Source organism: Eucyclogobius newberryi, unplaced genomic scaffold (assembly GCF_026437365.1).
Source record: "Eucyclogobius newberryi isolate DKJ021-1_F unplaced genomic scaffold, fEucNew1.0.hap1 SCAF_25, whole genome shotgun sequence".
Taxonomy (NCBI): Eukaryota; Metazoa; Chordata; class Actinopteri; order Gobiiformes; family Gobiidae; genus Eucyclogobius; species Eucyclogobius newberryi.
Window position 1 is genome coordinate 341,447 of NW_027315890.1, and position 19,589 is coordinate 361,035.

Here is a 19,589-nt window from a genome sequence, read left to right on the forward strand (position 1 = left end):
CAAACCCATAACCCATACTCACAGCACTGATCTTCTTCCACTGTCGGTCCAGCTCGGCTTTCTCGTTGGTTTCTTTGAAACGTCGTGTCTTTCTGCCTTCAGACATCTTTATCCCGTACTGGAACGCCGCTCTGATAAGAACACACAACCACACTGTCAGAATAAAGCTCTAAACACAAGAACACACAACCACACTGTCAGAATAAAGCTCTAAACACAAGAACACACAACCACACTGTCAGAATAAAGCTCTAAACACATTCACACACTCTGACCGCTCCATCAGGATGTTAACATTGACACTTGGCATGTGTTGCCGTGGTAACAGGTTGTTCAGGCACATACTTGGGCAGAGCCTCCTTGTTGTTCATGTAGTCCGAATACTCCTCCTGAGTGTCAAAGTCCCATCGTCCCAGAGGACCTTTCTTATTCCCCTGAAACACAGTTACATCGTCACGACGACATCACCGCAACAGTCACATCGTCACGACGACATCACCGCAACAGTCACATCGTCACGACGACATCACCGCAACAGTCACATCGTCACGACGACATCACCGCAACAGTCACATCGTCACGACGACATCACCGCAACAGTTACATCGTCACGACGACATCACCGCAACAGTCACATCGTCACGACGACATCACCGCAACAGTCACATCGTCACGACGACATCACCGCAACAGTCACATCGTCACGACGACATCACCGCAACAGTTACATCGTCACGACGACATCACCGCAACAGTTACATCGTCACGACGACATCACCGCAACAGTCACATCGTCACGACGACATCACCGCAACAGTTACATCGTCACGACGACATCACCGCAACAGTCACATCGTCACGACGACATCACCGCAACAGTCACATCGTCACGACGACATCACCGCAACAGTCACATCGTCACGACGACATCACCGCAACAGTCACATCGTCACGACGACATCACCGCAACAGTCACATCGTCACGACGACATCACCGCAACAGTTACATCGTCACGACGACATCACCACCAGAAGAGCAAAGGCTGCTGGGAAATGTCACCTGATCCATTTTGCTGTAGTCCACCTCCTCGTCACTGTCCACAGCCAAGTCGTCCATCCTAGGGAGACAGAGAGTGTTTATGTGGCTGAGGCAGACGCTTCACCAGGAGGTTGTGGGTTCAAGTCTTACGTGGCAGGATAACACTCGGCGTAGGAGTTTGAGCCTCCGAAGAAGTCCCCGAGACGCTCTTTGCCGTCCCTCCGAGACCCAGTGCAGAGACGTTAAGAACAAAACCAGAGATAAAACAGGACCAAACACAAACCAGGACTAATGCAGGACTAATGCAGGACTAAAGCAGGACTAAAGCAGGACTAATGCAGGACTAAAGCAGGAATAAAGCAGGACTAATGCAGGACTAAAGCAGGAATAAAGCAGGACTAAAGCAGGACTAATGCAGGACTAAAGCAGGAATAAAGCAGGACTAAAGCAGGACTAATGCAGGACTAATGCAGGACTAATGCAGGACTAGCGGGACTAAAGCGGGACTAAAGCGGGACTAAAGCGGGACTAATGCGGGACTAATGCGGGACTAATGCGGGACTAAAGCGGGACTAATGCGGGACTAAAGCGGGACTAAAGCGGGACTAATGCAGGACTAATGCAGGACTAAAGCAGGTCCAAAGCAGGTCCAAAGCAGGACTAAAGCGGGACTAAAGCGGGACTAAAGCGGGACTAATGCAGGACTAATGCAGGACTAATGCAGGACTAATGCAGGACTAGCGGGACTAAAGCAGGAATAAAGCAGGACTAAAGCAGGTCTAAAGTAGGACTAAAGCAGGACTAATGCAGGACTAATGCAGGACTAAAGCAGAAATAAAGCAGGACTAAAGCAGGTCTAAAGTAGGACTAAAGCAGGACTAATGCAGGACTAATGCAGGACTAATGCAGGACTAGCGGGACTAAAGCGGGACTAAAGCGGGACTAATGCGGGACTAATGCAGGACTAAAGCAGGACTAAAGCAGGTCTAAAGTAGGACTAAAGCAGGACTAATGCAGGACTAATGCAGGACTAGCGGGACTAAAGCGGGACTAAAGCGGGACTAAAGCGGGACTAATGCGGGACTAAAGCGGGACTAATGCGGGACTAAAGCGGGACTAATGCGGGACTAAAGCGGGACTAAAGCGGGACTAATGCAGGACTAATGCAGGACTAAAGCAGGTCCAAAGCAGGACTAATGCAGGACTAATGCAGGACTAATGCAGGACTAGCGGGACTAAAGCGGGACTAAAGCGGGACTAAAGCGGGACTAAAGCGGGACTAATGCGGGACTAATGCAGGACTAAAGCAGGTCTAAAGTAGGACTAAAGCAGGACTAATGCAGGACTAATGCAGGACTAAAGCGGGACTAAAGCGGGACTAAAGCGGGACTAATGCGGGACTAAAGCGGGACTAATGCGGGACTAAAGCGGGACTAATGCGGGACTAAAGCGGGACTAAAGCGGGACTAATGCGGGACTAAAGCGGGACTAAAGCGGGACTAAAGCGGGACTAAAGCAGGACTAAAGCGGGACTAATGCAGGACTAAAGCAGGTCCAAAGCAGGACTAAAGCAGGACTAATGCAGGGCTAAAGCGGGACTAAAGCGGGACTAAAGCAGGACTAAAGCAGGACTAAAGCAGGTCTAAAGCAGGACTAAAGCGGGACTAAAGCGGGACTAAAGCGGGACTAAAGCAGGACTAATGCAGGACTAATGCAGGACTAATGCAGGACTAAAGCAGGTCTAAAGCAGGACTAAAGCAGGACTAAAGCAGGACTAATGCAGGGCTAAAGCGGGACTAAAGCGGGACTAAAGCAGGACTAAAGCAGGACTAAAGCAGGTCTAAAGCAGGTCTAAAGCAGGACTAAAGCAGGACTAAAGCAGGACTAAAGCAGGTCTAAAGCAGGTCTAAAGCAGGACTAAAGCAGGACTAAAGCAGGACTAAAGCAGGTCTAAAGCAGGTCTAAAGCAGGACTAAAGCAGGACTAAAGCAGGTCTAAAGCAGGTCTAAAGCAGGTCTAAAGCAGGACTAAAGCAGGACTAAAGCGGGACTAAAGCCAAACCAGATCCAAACCAGGACTGAAGGATATGCCTCTTGGTTCCATTGAGGTCCAGCTGCTCCGGCAAACTTCTCATTGATGAGTTTGATCTGATCTCGGACCGAGCCAGGACCTGGACTCAAAAGCAGTTCAGGAGGGAACCAAGACTAAACCGGGACTAGAGCAGGAGTAGAGCAGGACTAAAGCAGGACTAAAGTAGGTCTAAAGTAGGACTAAAGCAGGACTAAAGCAGGACTAAAGTAGGTCTAAAGTAGGACTAAAGCAGGACTAAAGTAGGACTAAAGTAGGTCTAAAGCAGGACTAAAGCAGGACTAAAGTAGGTCTAAAGTAGGACTAAAGCAGGACTAAAGCAGATCTAAAGCAGGACTAAAGTAGGACTAAAGCAGGTCTAAAGTAGGACTAAAGCAGGACTAAAGCAGGACTAAAGCAGGTCTAAAGTAGGACTAAAGTAGGACTAAAGCAGATCTAAAGCAGGACTAAAGTAGGACTAAAGCAGGTCTAAAGTAGGACTAAAGCAGGACTAAAGCAGGACTAAAGCAGGACTAAAGCAGGTCTAAAGTAGGACTAAAACAGGTCTAAAGTAGGGCTAAAGTAGGACTAAAGCAGGACTAAAGCAGGTCTAAAGTAGGGCTAAAGCAGGACTAAAGCAGGACTAAAGCAGGACTAAAGCAGGTCTAAAGTAGGGCTAAAGTAGGACTAAAGCAGGTCTAAAGTAGGGCTAAAGTAGGACTAAAGCAGGTCTCACCTGTTTCAACATCCAGCGCCTAAAAAACAGAAGAGATAAAAATGAAAACAAAGACACTTCCTTGACCCCAAACAGTGACAGATAAATATCGATTTGGACTAAACTGAGCCCACATGTTTTAAGGTTTTAACAGGAGCATTGGTGACCTGCTCGTCAGCGCCTCCTCGTGGTTTCTCAAAGTAACTGTGTCGACTCTTCTCCTCTCGCTCTCGCTCTATCACCCGGTCTCGCTCTTTCTCTCGCTCCTTCTCTCGCTCGCGGTGGCGTTCTTTCTCTCTGGACTTGGATGACGTCGGGATGTAGTCTCCAATGTCGTCAAAAATACTGAAAACACCAACACGGGAGGATTGTGAGGTTGGACTGAAGACACGTCGTCCTGTGCATCAAGGCATAAGCTCTGAGAGAACAGAATCCTGAGAATCCAGAAGTGAAACAGATCATCTCCAGAAGTGAAACGCATCATCTTCAGAAGTGAAACGCATCATCTTCAGAAGTGAAACGGATCATCTTCCAGAAGTGAAACGCATCATCTCCAGAAGTGAAACGGATCATCTTCCAGAAGTGAAACGCATCATCTCCAGAAGTGAAACGGATCATCTCCAGAAGTGAAACGCATCATCTCCAGAAGTGAAACGCATCATCTCCAGAAGTGAAACGCATCATCTCCAGAAGTGAAACGCATCATCTCCAGGAGTGAAACGCATCATCTCCAGGAGTGAAACGCATCATCTCCAGGAGTGAAACGCATCATCTCCAGAAGTGAAACGCATCATCTCCAGAAGTGAAACGCATCATCTCCAGAAGTGAAACGCATCATCTCCAGAAGTGAAACGCATCATCTCCAGAAGTGAAACGTCATCTCCAGAAGTGAAACGTCATCTCCAGAAGTGAAACGCATCATCTCCAGAAGTGAAACGCATCATCTCCAGAAGTGAAACGCATCATCTCCAGGAGTGAAACGCATCATCTCCAGAAGTGAAACGCATCATCTCCAGAAGTGAAACGCATCATCTCCAGAAGTGAAACGCATCATCTCCAGAAGTGAAACGCATCATCTCCAGAAGTGAAACGCATCATCTCCAGAAGTGAAACGCATCATCTCCAGAAGTGAAACGCATCATCTCCAGAAGTGAAACGGATCATCTTCCAGAAGTGAAACGGATCATCTCCAGAAGTGAAACGGATCATCTCCAGAAGTGAAACGCATCATCTCCAGAAGTGAAACGCATCATCTCCAGAAGTGAAACGCATCATCTCCAGAAGTGAAACGCATCATCTCCAGGAGTGAAACGCATCATCTCCAGAAGTGAAACGCATCATCTCCAGGAGTGAAACGCATCATCTCCAGAAGTGAAACGCATCATCTCCAGAAGTGAAACGCATCATCTCCAGAAGTGAAACGCATCATCTCCAGAAGTGAAACGCATCATCTCCAGAAGTGAAACGCATCATCTCCAGAAGTGAAACGTCATCTCCAGAACGCATCATCTCCAGAAGTGAAACGCATCATCTCCAGAAGTGAAACGCATCATCTCCAGAAGTGAAACGCATCATCTCCAGAAGTGAAACGCATCATCTCCAGAAGTGAAACGCATCATCTCCAGGAGTGAAACGCATCATCTCCAGAAGTGAAACGTCATCTTCAGGAGTGAAACGCATCATCTCCAGAAGTGAAACGTATCATCTCCAGAAGTGAAACGCATCATCTCCAGAAGTGAAACGTCATCTCCAGAAGTGAAACGCATCATCTCCAGAAGTGAAACGTCATCTCCAGGAGTGAAACGGATCATCTCCAGAAGTGAAACGCATCATCTCCAGAAGTGAAACGCATCATCTCCAGAAGTGAAACGTCATCTCCAGGAGTGAAACGCATCATCTCCAGGAGTGAAACGCATCATCTCCAGGAGTGAAACGTCATCTCCAGAAGTGAAACGCATCATCTCCAGAAGTGAAACGCATCATCTCCAGAAGTGAAACGCATCATCTCCAGAAGTGAAACGCATCATCTCCAGAAGTGAAACGCATCATCTCCAGAAGTGAAACGTCATCTCCAGAAGTGAAACGCATCATCTCCAGAAGTGAAACGCATCATCTCCAGAAGTGAAACGCATCATCTCCAGGAGTGAAACGCATCATCTCCAGGAGTGAAACGCGTCATCTCCAGAAGTGAAACGCATCATCTCCAGAAGTGAAACGCATCATCTCCAGGAGTGAAACGCATCATCTCCAGAAGTGAAACGCATCATCTCCAGAAGTGAAACGCATCATCTCCAGGAGTGAAACGCATCATCTCCAGGAGTGAAACGTCATCTCCAGAAGTGAAACGTCATCTCCAGAAGTGAAACGCATCATCTCCAGAAGTGAAACGTCATCTCCAGAAGTGAAACGTCATCTCCAGAAGTGAAACGCATCATCTCCAGAAGTGAAACGCATCATCTCCAGAAGTGAAACGTCATCTCCAGAAGTGAAACGTCATCTCCAGAAGTGAAACGCATCATCTCCAGAAGTGAAACGCATCATCTCCAGAAGTGAAACGCATCATCTCCAGAAGTGAAACGCATCATCTCCAGAAATGAAACGGATCATCTCCAGAAGTGAAACGCATCATCTCCAGAAGTGAAATAAACCAGGACTAAACCGGGAATAAACCAGGACTAAACCAGGACTAACCTGATGTCGGCCTCTGGAGCTCGCTTATCGTCCAGTTTACCTGACACAGGGAAAGGGAGCATAGCATCAATGATTAATTTAGTGTTAAAATATGTGTAAATATTTGAACGCTTTTAGAGATTTTTTTTTTATAATAAAGTGTTATTAACATCCGACAGGATTTAATCATGGATTTGTTATAAAAGTTATTTTTGTGTGTGTTTTAGAGTCTGTTTAGTCCAAATAAAAGCTCTACTGTTGAGCCGCAAGGGGGATGAGTGTAGTGTGTAAGGGTTAGTCTGAAGTGTGTAAGGGTTAGTCTGAAGTGTGTAAGGGTTAGTCTGAAGTGTGTAAGGGTTAGTCTGAAGTGTGTAAGGGTCTGAAGTGTGTAAGGGTTAGTCTGAAGTGTGTAAGGGTCTGAAGTGTGTAAGGGTTAGTCTGAAGTGTGTAGTGTGTAAGGGTTAGTCTGAAGTGTGTAAGGGTTAGTCTGAAGTGTGTAAGGGTTAGTCTGAAGTGTGTAGTGTGTAAGGGTTAGTCTGAAGTGTGTAGTGTGTAAGGGTTAGTCTGAAGTGTATAGTGTGTAAGGGTTAGTCTGAAGTGTATAGTGTGTAAGGGTTAGTCTGAAGTGTGTAAGGGTTAGTCTGAAGTGTGTAAGGGTTAGTCTGAAGTGTGTAAGGGTTAGTCTGAAGTGTGTAAGGGTTAGTCTGAAGTGTGTAAGGGTTAGTCTGAAGTGTGTAAGGGTTAGTCTGAAGTGTGTAGTGTGTAAGGGTTAGTCTGAAGTGTGTAGTGTGTAAGGGATAGTCTGAAGTGTGTAGTGTGTAAGGGATAGTCTGAAGTGTGTAGTGTGTAAGGGATAGTCTGAAGTGTGTAGTGTGTAAGGGTTAGTCGGAAGTGTGTAGTGTGTAAGGGTTAGTCTGAAGTGTGAAGTGTGTAAGGGTTAGTCTGAAGTGTGTAGTGTGTAAGGGTTAGTCTGAAGTGTGTAGAGTGTAAGGGTTAGTCTGAAGTGTGTAAGGGTTTTAGTCTGAAGTGAGTAGAGTAATGGTTAGTCTGAAGTGTGTAGTGTGTAAGGGTTAGTCTGAAGTGTGTAGTGTGTAAGGGTTAGTCTGAAGTGTGTAAGGGTTAGTCTGAAGTGTGTAGAGTGTAAGGGTTAGTCTGAAGTGTGTAGTGTGTAAGGGTTAGTCTGAAGTGTGTAGCGTGTAAGGGTTAGTCTGAAGTGTGTAGAGTAATGGTTAGTCTGTAGTGTGTAAGGGTTAGTCTGAAGTGTGTAAGGGTTAGTCTGAAGTGTGTAAGGGTTAGTCTGAAGTGTGTAGTGTGTAAGGGTTAGTCGGAAGTGTGTAGTGTGTAATGGTTAGTCTGAAGTGTGTAGAGTAATGGTTAGTCTGAAGTGTGTAGTGTGTAAGGGTTAGTCTGAAGTGTGTAGTGTGTAAGGGTTAGTCTGAAGTGTGTAGTGTGTAAGGGTTAGTCTGAAGTGTGTAGTGTGTAAGGGTTAGTCTGAAGTGTGTAGTGTGTAAGGGTTAGTCTGAAGTGTGTAGTGTGTAAGGGTTAGTCTGAAGTGTGTAAGGGTTAGTCTGAAGTGTGTAAGGGTTAGTCTGAAGTGTGTAAGGGTTAGTCTGAAGTGTGTAAGGGTTAGTCTAAAGTGTGTAGTGTGTAAGGGTTAGTCTGAAGTGTGTAGTGTGTAAGGGTTAGTCTGAAGTGTGTAGTGTGTAAGGGTTAGTCTGAAGTGTGTAAGGGTTAGTCTGAAGTGTGTAAGGGTTAGTCTGAAGTGTGTAAGGGTTAGTCTTAAGTGTGTAAGGGTTAGTCTTAAGTGTGTAAGGGTTAGTCTTAAGTGTGTAAGGGTTAGTCTTAAGTGTGTAGTGTGTAAGGGTTACTCTGAAGTGTGTAGTGTGTAAGGGTTAGTCTGAAGTGTGTAAGGGTTTTAGTCTGAAGTGAGTAGTGTGTAAGGGTTAGTCTGAAGTGTGTAAGGGTTAGTCTGAAGTGTGTAGTGTGTAAGGGTTAGTCGGAAGTGTGTAGTGTGTAATGGTTAGTCTGAAGTGTGTAGAGTAATGGTTAGTCTGAAGTGTGTAGTGTGTAAGGGTTAGTCTGAAGTGTGTAGTGTGTAAGGGTTAGTCTGAAGTGTGTAAGGGTTAGTCTGAAGTGTGTAGTGTGTAAGGGTTAGTCTGAAGTGTGTAGTGTGTAAGGGTTAGTCTGAAGTGTGTAGTGTGTAAGGGTTAGTCTGAAGTGTGTAGTGTGTAAGGGTTAGTCTGAAGTGTGTAAGGGTTAGTCTGAAGTGTGTAAGGGTTAGTCTGAAGTGTGTAAGGGTTAGTCTGAAGTGTGTAAGGGTTAGTCTGAAGTGTGTAGTGTGTAAGGGTTAGTCTGAAGTGTGTAGTGTGTAGGGGTTAGTCTGAAGTGTGTAGTGTGTAGGGGTTAGTCTGAAGTGTGTAGTGTGTAGGGGTTAGTCTGAAGTGTGTAGTGTGTAAGGGTTAGTCTGAAGTGTGTAGTGTGTAAGGGTTAGTCTGAAGTGTGTAGTGTGTAAGGGTTAGTCTGAAGTGTGTAGTGTGTAAGGGTTAGTCTGAAGTGTGTAGTGTGTAAGGGTTAGTCTGAAGTGTGTAAGGGTTAGTCTGAAGTGTGTAAGGGTTAGTCTGAAGTGTGTAAGGGTTAGTCTGAAGTGTGTAAGGGTTAGTCTGAAGTGTGTAAGGGTTAGTCTGAAGTGTGTAGTGTGTAAGGGTTAGTCTGAAGTGTGTAGTGTGTAAGGGTTAGTCTGAAGTGTGTAGTGTGTAGGGGTTAGTCTGAAGTGTGTAGTGTGTAGGGGTTAGTCTGAAGTGTGTAGTGTGTAGGGGTTAGTCTGAAGTGTGTAGTGTGTTAGGGTTAGTCTGAAGTGTGTAGAGTAATGGTTAGTCTGAAGTGTGTCGTGTGTAAGGGTTAGTCTGAAGTGTGTAAGGGTTAGTCTGAAGTGTGTAGTGTGTAAGGGTTAGTCTGAAGTGTGTAGTGTGTAAGGGTTAGTCTGAAGTGTGTAGTGTGTAAGGGTTAGTCTGAAGTGTGTAGTGTGTAAGGGTTAGTCTGAAGTGTGTAGTGTGTAAGGGTTAGTCTGAAGTGTGTAGTGTGTAAGGGTTAGTCTGAAGTGTGTAAGGGTTAGTCTGAAGTGTGTAGTGTGTAAGGGTTAGTCTGAAGTGTGTAGTGTGTAAGGGTTAGTCTGAAGTGTGAAGTGTGTAAGGGTTAGTCTGAAGTGTGTAGTGTGTAGGGGTTAGTCTGAAGTGTGTAGTGTGTAGGGGTTAGTCTGAAGTGTGTAGTGTGTAAGGGTTAGTCTGAAGTGTGTAGTGTGTAAGGGTTAGTCTGAAGTGTGTAGTGTGTAAGGGTTAGTCTGAAGTGTGTAGAGTGTAGGGGTTAGTCTGAAGTGTGTAGTTTGTAGGGGTTAGTCTGAAGTGTGTAGTGTGTAGGGGTTAGTCTGAAGTGTGTAGGGGTTAGTCTGAAGTGTGTAGTGTGTAAGGGTTAGTCTGAAGTGTGTAGTGTGTAAGGGTTAGTCTGAAGTGTGAAGTGTGTAAGGGTTAGTCTGAAGTGTGTAGTGTGTAAGGGTTAGTCTGAAGTGTGTAGTGTGTAAGGGTTAGTCTGAAGTGTGTAGTGTGTAAGGGTTAGTCTGAAGTGTGTAGTGTGTAAGGGTTAGTCTGAAGTGTGTAAGGGTTAGTCTGAAGTGTGTAGTGTGTAGGGGTTAGTCTGAAGTGTGTAGTGTGTAGGGGTTAGTCTGAAGTGTGTAGTGTGTAAGGGTTAGTCTGAAGTGTGTAGTGTGTAAGGGTTAGTCTGAAGTGTGTAGTGTGTAAGGGTTAGTCTGAAGTGTGTAGAGTGTAGGGGTTAGTCTGAAGTGTGTAGTTTGTAGGGGTTAGTCTGAAGTGTGTAGTGTGTAGGGGTTAGTCTGAAGTGTGTAGTGTGTAGGGGTTAGTCTGAAGTGTGTAGTGTGTAGGGGTTAGTCTGAAGTGTGTAGTGTGTAAGGGTTAGTCTGAAGTGTGTAGTGTGTAAGGGTTAGTCTGAAGTGTGTAGTGTGTAGGGGTTAGTCTGAAGTGTGTAGTGTGTAAGGGTTAGTCTGAAGTGTGTAGTGTGTAAGGGTTAGTCTGACGTGTGTAGTGTGTAGGGTTTATGGTGTAGGATCAGTCTGCACCTTTGTCCTTCTTCTTGAGCCTCTTGTTCCTCGTTCCTGCTCTGAGGTACGAAAGGATCTGAGTCAGTTTGGAAATCACAATGTCGTTTGTCGTCAGCGTCGTCTGAGCCTGAAAAACATCAATCGTTTTACAATAAACATCAATTGTGAATTTCAGTGGGAAAAAGAACAAACTGAACTGGGTCCGAGTCCATTATCCGACTATTAACGAAACTTCTGACTGAAAACACTTTAATCAAGAAGAGTTTGAGCGAGTCCAGTGAGGAAACTGTCATGGTAACGAGTTGTGGAGTGTATTCCAGGCTGAGAAATAGATTTTCAAAGTTAGGGGCCCCCAATCAATTTCAGGGGCCCACAAGCGCGCGTCATTGCGGCGTCATAAGAACAAGATAAATGTGTTGTTTTAAACCTGGTTATTAGCATGTAAAACAATTGAAAGTACTTTTATCTGTTATTTGATATGAAGAGCACAAATACTGAATCATATAAACCAGAGATCATGATCTTTAAAACGGTTTAATTCAATATAATCATGTTTCTTATATATAAAATAAATACTGTTTACAGCATTTGACACAAGGAAATCTTGTGGAATATATGAAATCACATCCTACAAAATAAACTACAAACATATATACATTGCCTCGAAAATTAGACGGGGCATTTCCGAGGACACGTGAACGGAACACGAATGCAGCGGCCAATCAGATGCCCGCTTTCATCAATATTACATCACGGAGACCGCTCGGCCAATGAGAAGCGAGAAGACGTGCGACGTGGGCATGTCTGTCAAAACCAAACTTAAGCGATGAAAATGCCCTGAATATGGCCAAATTACTAGTCAAATCTTGATTTTTTCCGAGGAGGGGCACGGCGGTACCCGGGGGGCCCCTTCTATTTCATACCGCGGGCCCGCCGGAGATTCAACTTCTTGCGGGCCCTGGGCCCCCGTCTATTTCGCAGCCTGTATTCAGTTACCATGTAACAGAGTTGTGGGGTCACTTACCTCCATGGTGGGACAGTCGGCTTTGCTCCGGATCAGAGTGGTGGGGATGTCGGTGTCGGTGAACTCGTCCTCCAGATCCACCACGTACGCCATTCGCCCCGGAAGAAACAACTCGTTCCTCTCGGTCTGACCCGAGCGGAACACCACGCGGTAAATGTTACGACCTGAAACCCAAAACACAGTCAATGTTCCGCCCTGAAACACAAAACAGTCAATGTTCCGCCCTGAAACACAAAACACAGTCAATGCTCCGCCCTGAAACACAAAACACAGTCAATGTTCCGCCCTGAAACACAAAACACAGTCAATGTTCCGCCCTGAAACCCAAAACACAGTCAATGTTCCGCCCTGAAACACAAAACACAGTCAATGTTCCGCCCTGAAACACAAAACACAGTCAATGTTCCGCCCTGAAACACAAAACACAGTCAATGTTCCGCCCTGAAACACAAAACACAGTCAATGTTCCGCCCTGAAACACAAAACACAGTCAATGTTCCGCCCTGAAACACAAAACACAGTCAATGTTCCGCCCTGAAACACAAAACACAGTCAATGTTCCGCCCTGAAACACAAAACACAGTCAATGTTCCGCCCTGAAACACAAAACACAGTCAATGTTCCGCCCTGAAACACAAAACACAGTCAATGTTCCGCCCTGAAACACAAAACACAGTCAATGTTCCGCCCTGAAACACAAAACACAGTCAATGTTCCGCCCTGAAACACAAAACACAGTCAATGGTCCGCCCTGAAACACAAAACACAGTCAATGTTCCGCCCTGAAACACAAAACACAGTCAATGTTCCGCCCTGAAACACAAAACACAGTCAATGTTCCGCCCTGAAACACAAAACACAGTCAATGTTCCGCCCTGAAACACAAAACACAGTCAATGTTCCGCCCTGAAACACAAAACACAGTCAATGTTCCGCCCTGAAACACAAAACACAGTCAATGTTCCGCCCTGAAACACAAAACACAGTCAATGTTCCGCCCTGAAACACAAAACACAGTCAATGTTCCGCCCTGAAACACCGAGCGAGAAACGAGGAGGCAAACGTTCCTGAAACACAAATACATCTGGTGCATGAAGAGTGAATCTCACCGAGGCGCGTCTTGAACTCCATCTTTTCCTCCGGCTCCACCTCCTTCCTAAAATATTCACAAATATAACACAACAATGAAGAATACTTTTGAAAAATGAGTACAATCTTAATCCTCTACAGTGTAAAATGACTTGTATACATCTATCTTTGTGCGCGTTTCGATCTGTTTGACAACGTTACGGTGTCATGACCATGAACTATTTAAAGGTGGTATGGACGATTTTTTTCAGCGAATTTTTTATCATATTTCGCGCCACGCTCGCGCCACGCGCACGCTCGCGCCACGCTCGCGCCACGATCGCGCCACGATCGCGCCACGATCGCGCCACGATCGCGACACGCTCGCGCCACGATCGCGCCACGATCGCGCCACGATCGCGCCGCGCTCGCGCCGCGATCGCGCCGCGCTCGCGCCGCGCTCGCGCCACGCTCGCGCCACGATCGCGCCACGATCGCGCCACGATCGCGCCACGATCGCGCCACGATCGCGCCACGATCGCGCCACGATCGCGCCACGATCGCGCCACGATCGCGCCACGCTCGCGACACGATCGCGACACGCTCGCGCCGCGCTCGCGACACGATCGCGCCACGATCGCGCCACGATCGCGACACGATCGCGCCACGATCGCGACACGATGAAGCGACTCGTGACGGTGACAGAAGTGCTTTAGTGTTTCATGTGGATAGAAGCAGTGGTTAGAGACTTGAACCATGAACCAGGTCGTACTTGACTTCCTTCTGGACCTTCTCGATCAGGTCCTCTTCCTCCTTCTCTTTGTTGGTGATCTCAGCTCTGACCTGCAGCACAAACAACAGGCTTAAAGTCACACGTGTCCTACAGAGTGTGTCCTACAGAGTGTGTCCTACAGAGTGTGTCCGACAGAGTGTGTCCGACAGAGTGTGTCTTACAGAGTGTGTCCTACAGAGTGTGTCCTACAGAGTGTGTGAGAGCGTCACCTTCTGCAGCAAAGCGAAGTCCAGACCCTTCACCAGGTGAGTGTGCTCCATGTCTCCTCCCAAGAACTTAGACTCCTGGATCAGCTGACGACGCTTCTCCGCCGCAGACTTATCTCTGCAACAAAACAGATCACACACACCTTAGAGGTGACCCTGTAGAGGTGACCCTGTAGAGGTGACCCTATAGAGGTGACCCTATAGAGGTGACCCTGTAGAGGTGACCCTGTAGAGGTGACCCTGTAGAGGTGACCCTATAGAGGTGACCCTGTAGAGGTGACCCTGTAGAGGTGACCCTGTAGAGGTGACCCTGTAGAGGTGACCCTATAGAGGTGACCCTGTAGAGGTGACCCTATAGAGGTGACCCTGTAGAGGTGACCCTGTAGAGGTGACCCTATAGAGGTGACCCTGTAGAGGTGACCCTGTAGAGGTGACCCTGTAGAGGTGACCCTGTAGAGGTGACCCTGTAGAGGTGACCCTATAGAGGCGACCCTATAGAGGTGACCCTGTAGAGGTGACCCTGTAGAGGTGACCCTATAGAGGGGACCCTATAGAGGGGACCCTGTAGAGGTGACCCTGTAGAGGTGACCCTGTAGAGGTGACCCTGTAGAGGTGACCCTATAGAGGTGACCCTGTAGAGGTGACCCTGTAGAGGTGACCCTGTAGAGGTGACCCTGTAGAGGTGACCCTATAGAGGGGACCCTGTAGAGGTGACCCTGTAGAGGTGACCCTGTAGAGGTGACCCTATAGAGGGGACCCTGTAGAGGTGACCCTGACCCTGTAGAGATGAGGCTGACCCTGAGGTGACATCGTTGGTCATGTTTGTCTGTGTTACATAAGGGTCCATGTCACTCACGCCTCTGCAGTGTGTCGTTGGTGATGTGTCTGTGTTACACTCACGCCTCTGCAGTGTGTTGTTGGTGATGTGTCTGTGTTACACTCACGCCTCTGCAGTGTGTTGTTGGTGATGTGTCTGTGTTACACTCACGCCTCTGCAGTGTGTTGTTGGTGATGTGTCTGTGTTACACTCACGCCTCTGCAGTGTGTTGTTGGTGATGTCTGTCTGTGTTACACTCACGCCTCTGCAGTGTGTTGTTGGTGATGTGTCTGTGTTACACTCACGCCTCTGCAGTGTGTTGTTGGTGATGTGTCTGTGTTACACTCACGCCTCTGCAGTGTGTTGTTGGTGATGTGTCTGTGTTACACTCACGCCTCTGCAGTGTGTTGTTGGTGATGTGTCTGTGTTACACTCACGCCTCTGCAGTGTGTTGTTGGTGATGTGTCTGTGTTACTCTCACGCCTCTGCAGTGTGTTGTTGGTGATGTGTCTGTGTTACTCTCACGCCTCTGCAGTGTGTTGTTGGTGATGTGTCTGTGTTACACTCACGCCTCTGCAGTGTGTTGTTGGTGATGTGTCTGTGTTACACTCACGCCTCTGCAGTGTGTTGTTGGTGATGTGTCTGTGTTACACTCACGCCTCTGCAGTGTGTTGTTGGTGATGTGTCTGTTACACTCACGCCTCTGCAGTGTGTTGTTGGTGATGTGTCTGTGTTACACTCACGCCTCTGCAGTGTGTTGTTGGTGATGTCTGTCTGTGTTACACTCACGCCTCTGCAGTGTGTTGTTGGTGATGTGTCTGTGTTACACTCACGCCTCTGCAGTGTGTTGTTGGTGATGTGTCTGTGTTACACTCACGCCTCTGCAGTGTGTTGTTGGTGATGTGTCTGTGTTACACTCACGCCTCTGCAGTGGGGCGTTGGTGATGTGTCTGTGTTACTCTCACGCCTCTGCAGTGTGTCGTTGGTGATGTCTGTCTGTGTTACACTCACGCCTCTGCAGTGTGTCGTTGGTGATGTGTCTGTGTTACTCTCACGCCTCTGCAGTGTGTCGTTGGTGATGTCTGTCTGTGTTACACTCACGCCTCTGCAGTGTGTTGTTGGTGATGTGTCTGTGTTACACTCACGCCTCTGCAGTGTGTTGTTGGTGATGTGTCTGTGTTACTCTCACGCCTCTGCAGTGTGTTGTTGGTGATGTGTCTGTTACACTCACGCCTCTGCAGTGTGTTGTTGGTGATGTGTCTGTGTTACACTCACGCCTCTGCAGTGTGTTGTTGGTGATGTCTGTCTGTGTTACACTCACGCCTCTGCAGTGTGTTGTTGGTGATGTGTCTGTGTTACACTCACGCCTCTGCAGTGTGTTGTTGGTGATGTCTGTCTGTGTTACACTCACGCCTCTGCAGTGTGTTGTTGGTGATGTGTCTGTGTTACTCTCACGTCTCTGCAGTGTGTTGTTGGTGATGTCTGTCTGTGTTACACTCACGCCTCTGCAGTGTGTTGTTGGTGATGTGTCTGTGTTACACTCACGCCTCTGCAGTGTGTTGTTGGTGATGTGTCTGTGTTACACTCACGCCTCTGCAGTGTGTTGTTGGTGATGTGTCTGTGTTACACTCACGCCTCTGCAGTGTGTTGTTGGTGATGTGTCTGTGTTACACTCACGCCTCTGCAGTGTGGCGTTGGTGATGTGTCTGTGTTACACTCACGCCTCTGCAGTGTGTTGTTGGTGATGTGTCTGTGTTACACTCACGCCTCTGCAGTGTGTTGTTGGTGATGTGTCTGTGTTACACTCACGCCTCTGCAGTGTGTTGTTGGTGATGTCTGTCTGTGTTACACTCACGCCTCTGCAGTGTGTTGTTGGTGATGTGTCTGTGTTACTCTCACGCCTCTGCAGTGTGTTGTTGGTGATGTGTCTGTTACACTCACGCCTCTGCAGTGGGGCGTTGGTGATGTCTGTCTGTGTTACACTCAAGCCTCTGCAGTGTGTTGTTGGTGATGTGTCTGTGTTACACTCACGCCTCTGCAGTGGGGCGTTGGTGATGTGTCTGTGTTACTCTCACGCCTCTGCAGTGTGTTGTTGGTGATGTGTCTGTGTTACACTCACGCCTCTGCAGTGTGTCGTTGGTGATGTGTCTGTGTTACACTCACGCCTCTGCAGTGTGTCGTTGGTGATGTCTGTCTGTGTTACACTCAAGCCTCTGCAGTGTGTTGTTGGTGATGTGTCTGTGTTACACTCACGCCTCTGCAGTGGGGCGTTGGTGATGTGTCTGTGTTACTCTCACGCCTCTGCAGTGTGTTGTTGGTGATGTGTCTGTGTTACACTCACGCCTCTGCAGTGGGGAGTTGGTGATGTGTCTGTGTTACACTCACGCCTCTGCAGTGTGTTGTTGGTGATGTGTCTGTGTTACTCTCACGCCTCTGCAGTGTGTCGTTGGTGATGTCTGTCTGTCTTACACTCACGCCTCTGCAGTGTGTCGTTGGTGATGTGTCTGTGTTACTCTCACGCCTCTGCAGTGTGTCGTTGGTGATGTCTGTCTGTGTTACTCTCACGCCTCTGCAGTGTGTCGTTGGTGATGTGTCTGTGTTACACTCACGCCTCTGCAGTGTGTTGTTGGTGATGTGTCTGTGTTACACTCACGCCTCTGCAGTGTGTTGTTGGTGATGTGTCTGTGTTACACTCACGCCTCTGCAGTGTGTTGTTGGTGATGTCTGTCTGTGTTACACTCACGCCTCTGCAGTGTGTTGTTGGTGATGTGTCTGTGTTACTCTCACGTCTCTGCAGTGTGTTGTTGGTGATGTCTGTCTGTGTTACACTCACGCCTCTGCAGTGTGTTGTTGGTGATGTGTCTGTGTTACTCTCACGCCTCTGCAGTGTGTTGTTGGTGATGTGTCTGTGTTACACTCACGCCTCTGCAGTGTGTTGTTGGTGATGTGTCTGTGTTACTCTCAGGCCTCTGCAGTGTGGCGTTGGTGATGTGTCTGTGTTACACTCACGCCTCTGCAGTGTGTTGTTGGTGATGTGTCTGTGTTACACTCACGCCTCTGCAGTGTGTTGTTGGTGATGTGTCTGTGTTACTCTCACGCCTCTGCAGTGTGTTGTTGGTGATGTGTCTGTTACTCTCACGCCTCTGCAGTGTGTTGTTGGTGATGTGTCTGTGTTACACTCACGCCTCTGCAGTGTGTTGTTGGTGATGTGTCTGTGTTACACTCACGCCTCTGCAGTGTGTTGTTGGTGATGTGTCTGTGTTACACTCACGCCTCTGCAGTGTGTTGTTGGTGATGTGTCTGTTACACTCACGCCTCTGCAGTGTGTTGTTGGTGATGTGTCTGTGTTACACTCACGCCTCTGCAGTGTGTTGTTGGTGATGTCTGTCTGTGTTACACTCACGCCTCTGCAGTGTGTTGTTGGTGATGTGTCTGTGTTACACTCACGCCTCTGCAGTGTGTTGTTGGTGATGTGTCTGTGTTACACTCACGCCTCTGCAGTGTGTTGTTGGTGATGTGTCTGTGTTACACTCACGCCTCTGCAGTGGGGCGTTGGTGATGTGTCTGTGTTACTCTCACGCCTCTGCAGTGTGTTGTTGGTGATGTGTCTGTGTTACACTCACGCCTCTGCAGTGGGGAGTTGGTGATGTGTCTGTGTTACACTCACGCCTCTGCAGTGGGGAGTTGGTGATGTGTCTGTGTTACACTCACGCCTCTGCAGTGTGTTGTTGGTGATGTGTCTGTGTTACACTCACGCCTCTGCAGTGGGGAGTTGGTGATGTGTCTGTGTTACACTCACGCCTCTGCAGTGTGTTGTTGGTGATGTGTCTGTGTTACACTCACGCCTCTGCAGTGTGTCGTTGGTGATGTCTGTCTGTGTTACACTCAAGCCTCTGCAGTGTGTCGTTGGTGATGTGTCTGTGTTACTCTCACGCCTCTGCAGTGTGTTGTTGGTGATGTGTCTGTTACTCTCACGCCTCTGCAGTGTGTTGTTGGTGATGTGTCTGTGTTACTCTCACGCCTCTGCAGTGTGTTGTTGGTGATGTGTCTGTTACTCTCACGCCTCTGCAGTGTGTTGTTGGTGATGTGTCTGTTACACTCACGCCTCTGCAGTGTGTCGTTGGTGATGTGTCTGTGTTACTCTCACGCCTCTGCAGTGTGTTGTTGGTGATGTGTCTGTTACTCTCACGCCTCTGCAGTGTGTTGTTGGTGATGTGTCTGTTACACTCACGCCTCTGCAGTGTGTTGTTGGTGATGTGTCTGTGTTACACTCACGCCTCTGCAGTGTGTTGTTGGTGATGTGTCTGTGTTACACTCACGCCTCTGCAGTGTGTTGTTGGTGATGTGTCTGTGTTACTCTCACGCCTCTGCAGTGTGTTGTTGGTGATGTCTGTCTGTGTTACACTCACGCCTCTGCAGTGTGTTGTTGGTGATGTCTGTCTGTGTTACACTCACGCCTCTGCAGTGTGTTGTTGGTGATGTGTCTGTGTTACACTCACGCCTCTGCAGTGTGTTGTTGGTGATGTGTCTGTGTTACACTCACGCCTCTGCAGTGTGTTGTTGGTGATGTGTCTGTGTTACACTCACGCCTCTGCAGTGTGTTGTTGGTGATGTGTCTGTGTTACACTCACGCCTCTGCAGTGGGGCGTTGGTGATGTGTCTGTGTTACTCTCACGCCTCTGCAGTGTGTTGTTGGTGATGTGTCTGTGTTACACTCACGCCTCTGCAGTGGGGAGTTGGTGATGTGTCTGTGTTACACTCACGCCTCTGCAGTGGGGAGTTGGTGATGTGTCTGTGTTACACTCACGCCTCTGCAGTGTGTTGGTGATGTGTCTGTGTTACACTCACGCCTCTGCAGTGGGGAGTTGGTGATGTGTCTGTGTTACACTCACGCCTCTGCAGTGTGTTGTTGGTGATGTGTCTGTGTTACACTCACGCCTCTGCAGTGTGTCGTTGGTGATGTCTGTCTGTGTTACACTCAAGCCTCTGCAGTGTGTCGTTGGTGATGTGTCTGTGTTACTCTCACGCCTCTGCAGTGTGTTGTTGGTGATGTGTCTGTGTTACACTCACGCCTCTGCAGTG

The 19,589-nt window shown here is 47.9% G+C and overlaps 1 protein-coding gene across 1 annotated transcript in view; it reads right to left on the reverse strand.

Moving 5' to 3' along the window:
* The window catches only part of ik (IK cytokine), a 35,033-nt gene that overhangs the window by 8,557 nt on the left and 6,887 nt on the right, over nucleotides 1–19,589 (reverse strand). Inside the window, exons 6-18 of the mRNA XM_072459682.1 lie at nucleotides 13,694–13,808; nucleotides 13,464–13,534; nucleotides 12,733–12,779; nucleotides 11,624–11,787; nucleotides 10,618–10,726; nucleotides 6,513–6,552; nucleotides 3,989–4,166; nucleotides 3,843–3,861; nucleotides 3,128–3,209; nucleotides 1,190–1,270; nucleotides 1,061–1,118; nucleotides 346–434; nucleotides 23–131 (exon numbers count right to left, since the gene is read on the reverse strand). Of these exons, the coding sequence (XP_072315783.1) occupies nucleotides 23–131; nucleotides 346–434; nucleotides 1,061–1,118; nucleotides 1,190–1,270; nucleotides 3,128–3,209; nucleotides 3,843–3,861; nucleotides 3,989–4,166; nucleotides 6,513–6,552; nucleotides 10,618–10,726; nucleotides 11,624–11,787; nucleotides 12,733–12,779; nucleotides 13,464–13,534; nucleotides 13,694–13,808 (1,162 nt within the window). The remainder of the gene's footprint in view (nucleotides 1–22; nucleotides 132–345; nucleotides 435–1,060; nucleotides 1,119–1,189; nucleotides 1,271–3,127; nucleotides 3,210–3,842; nucleotides 3,862–3,988; nucleotides 4,167–6,512; nucleotides 6,553–10,617; nucleotides 10,727–11,623; nucleotides 11,788–12,732; nucleotides 12,780–13,463; nucleotides 13,535–13,693; nucleotides 13,809–19,589) is intronic.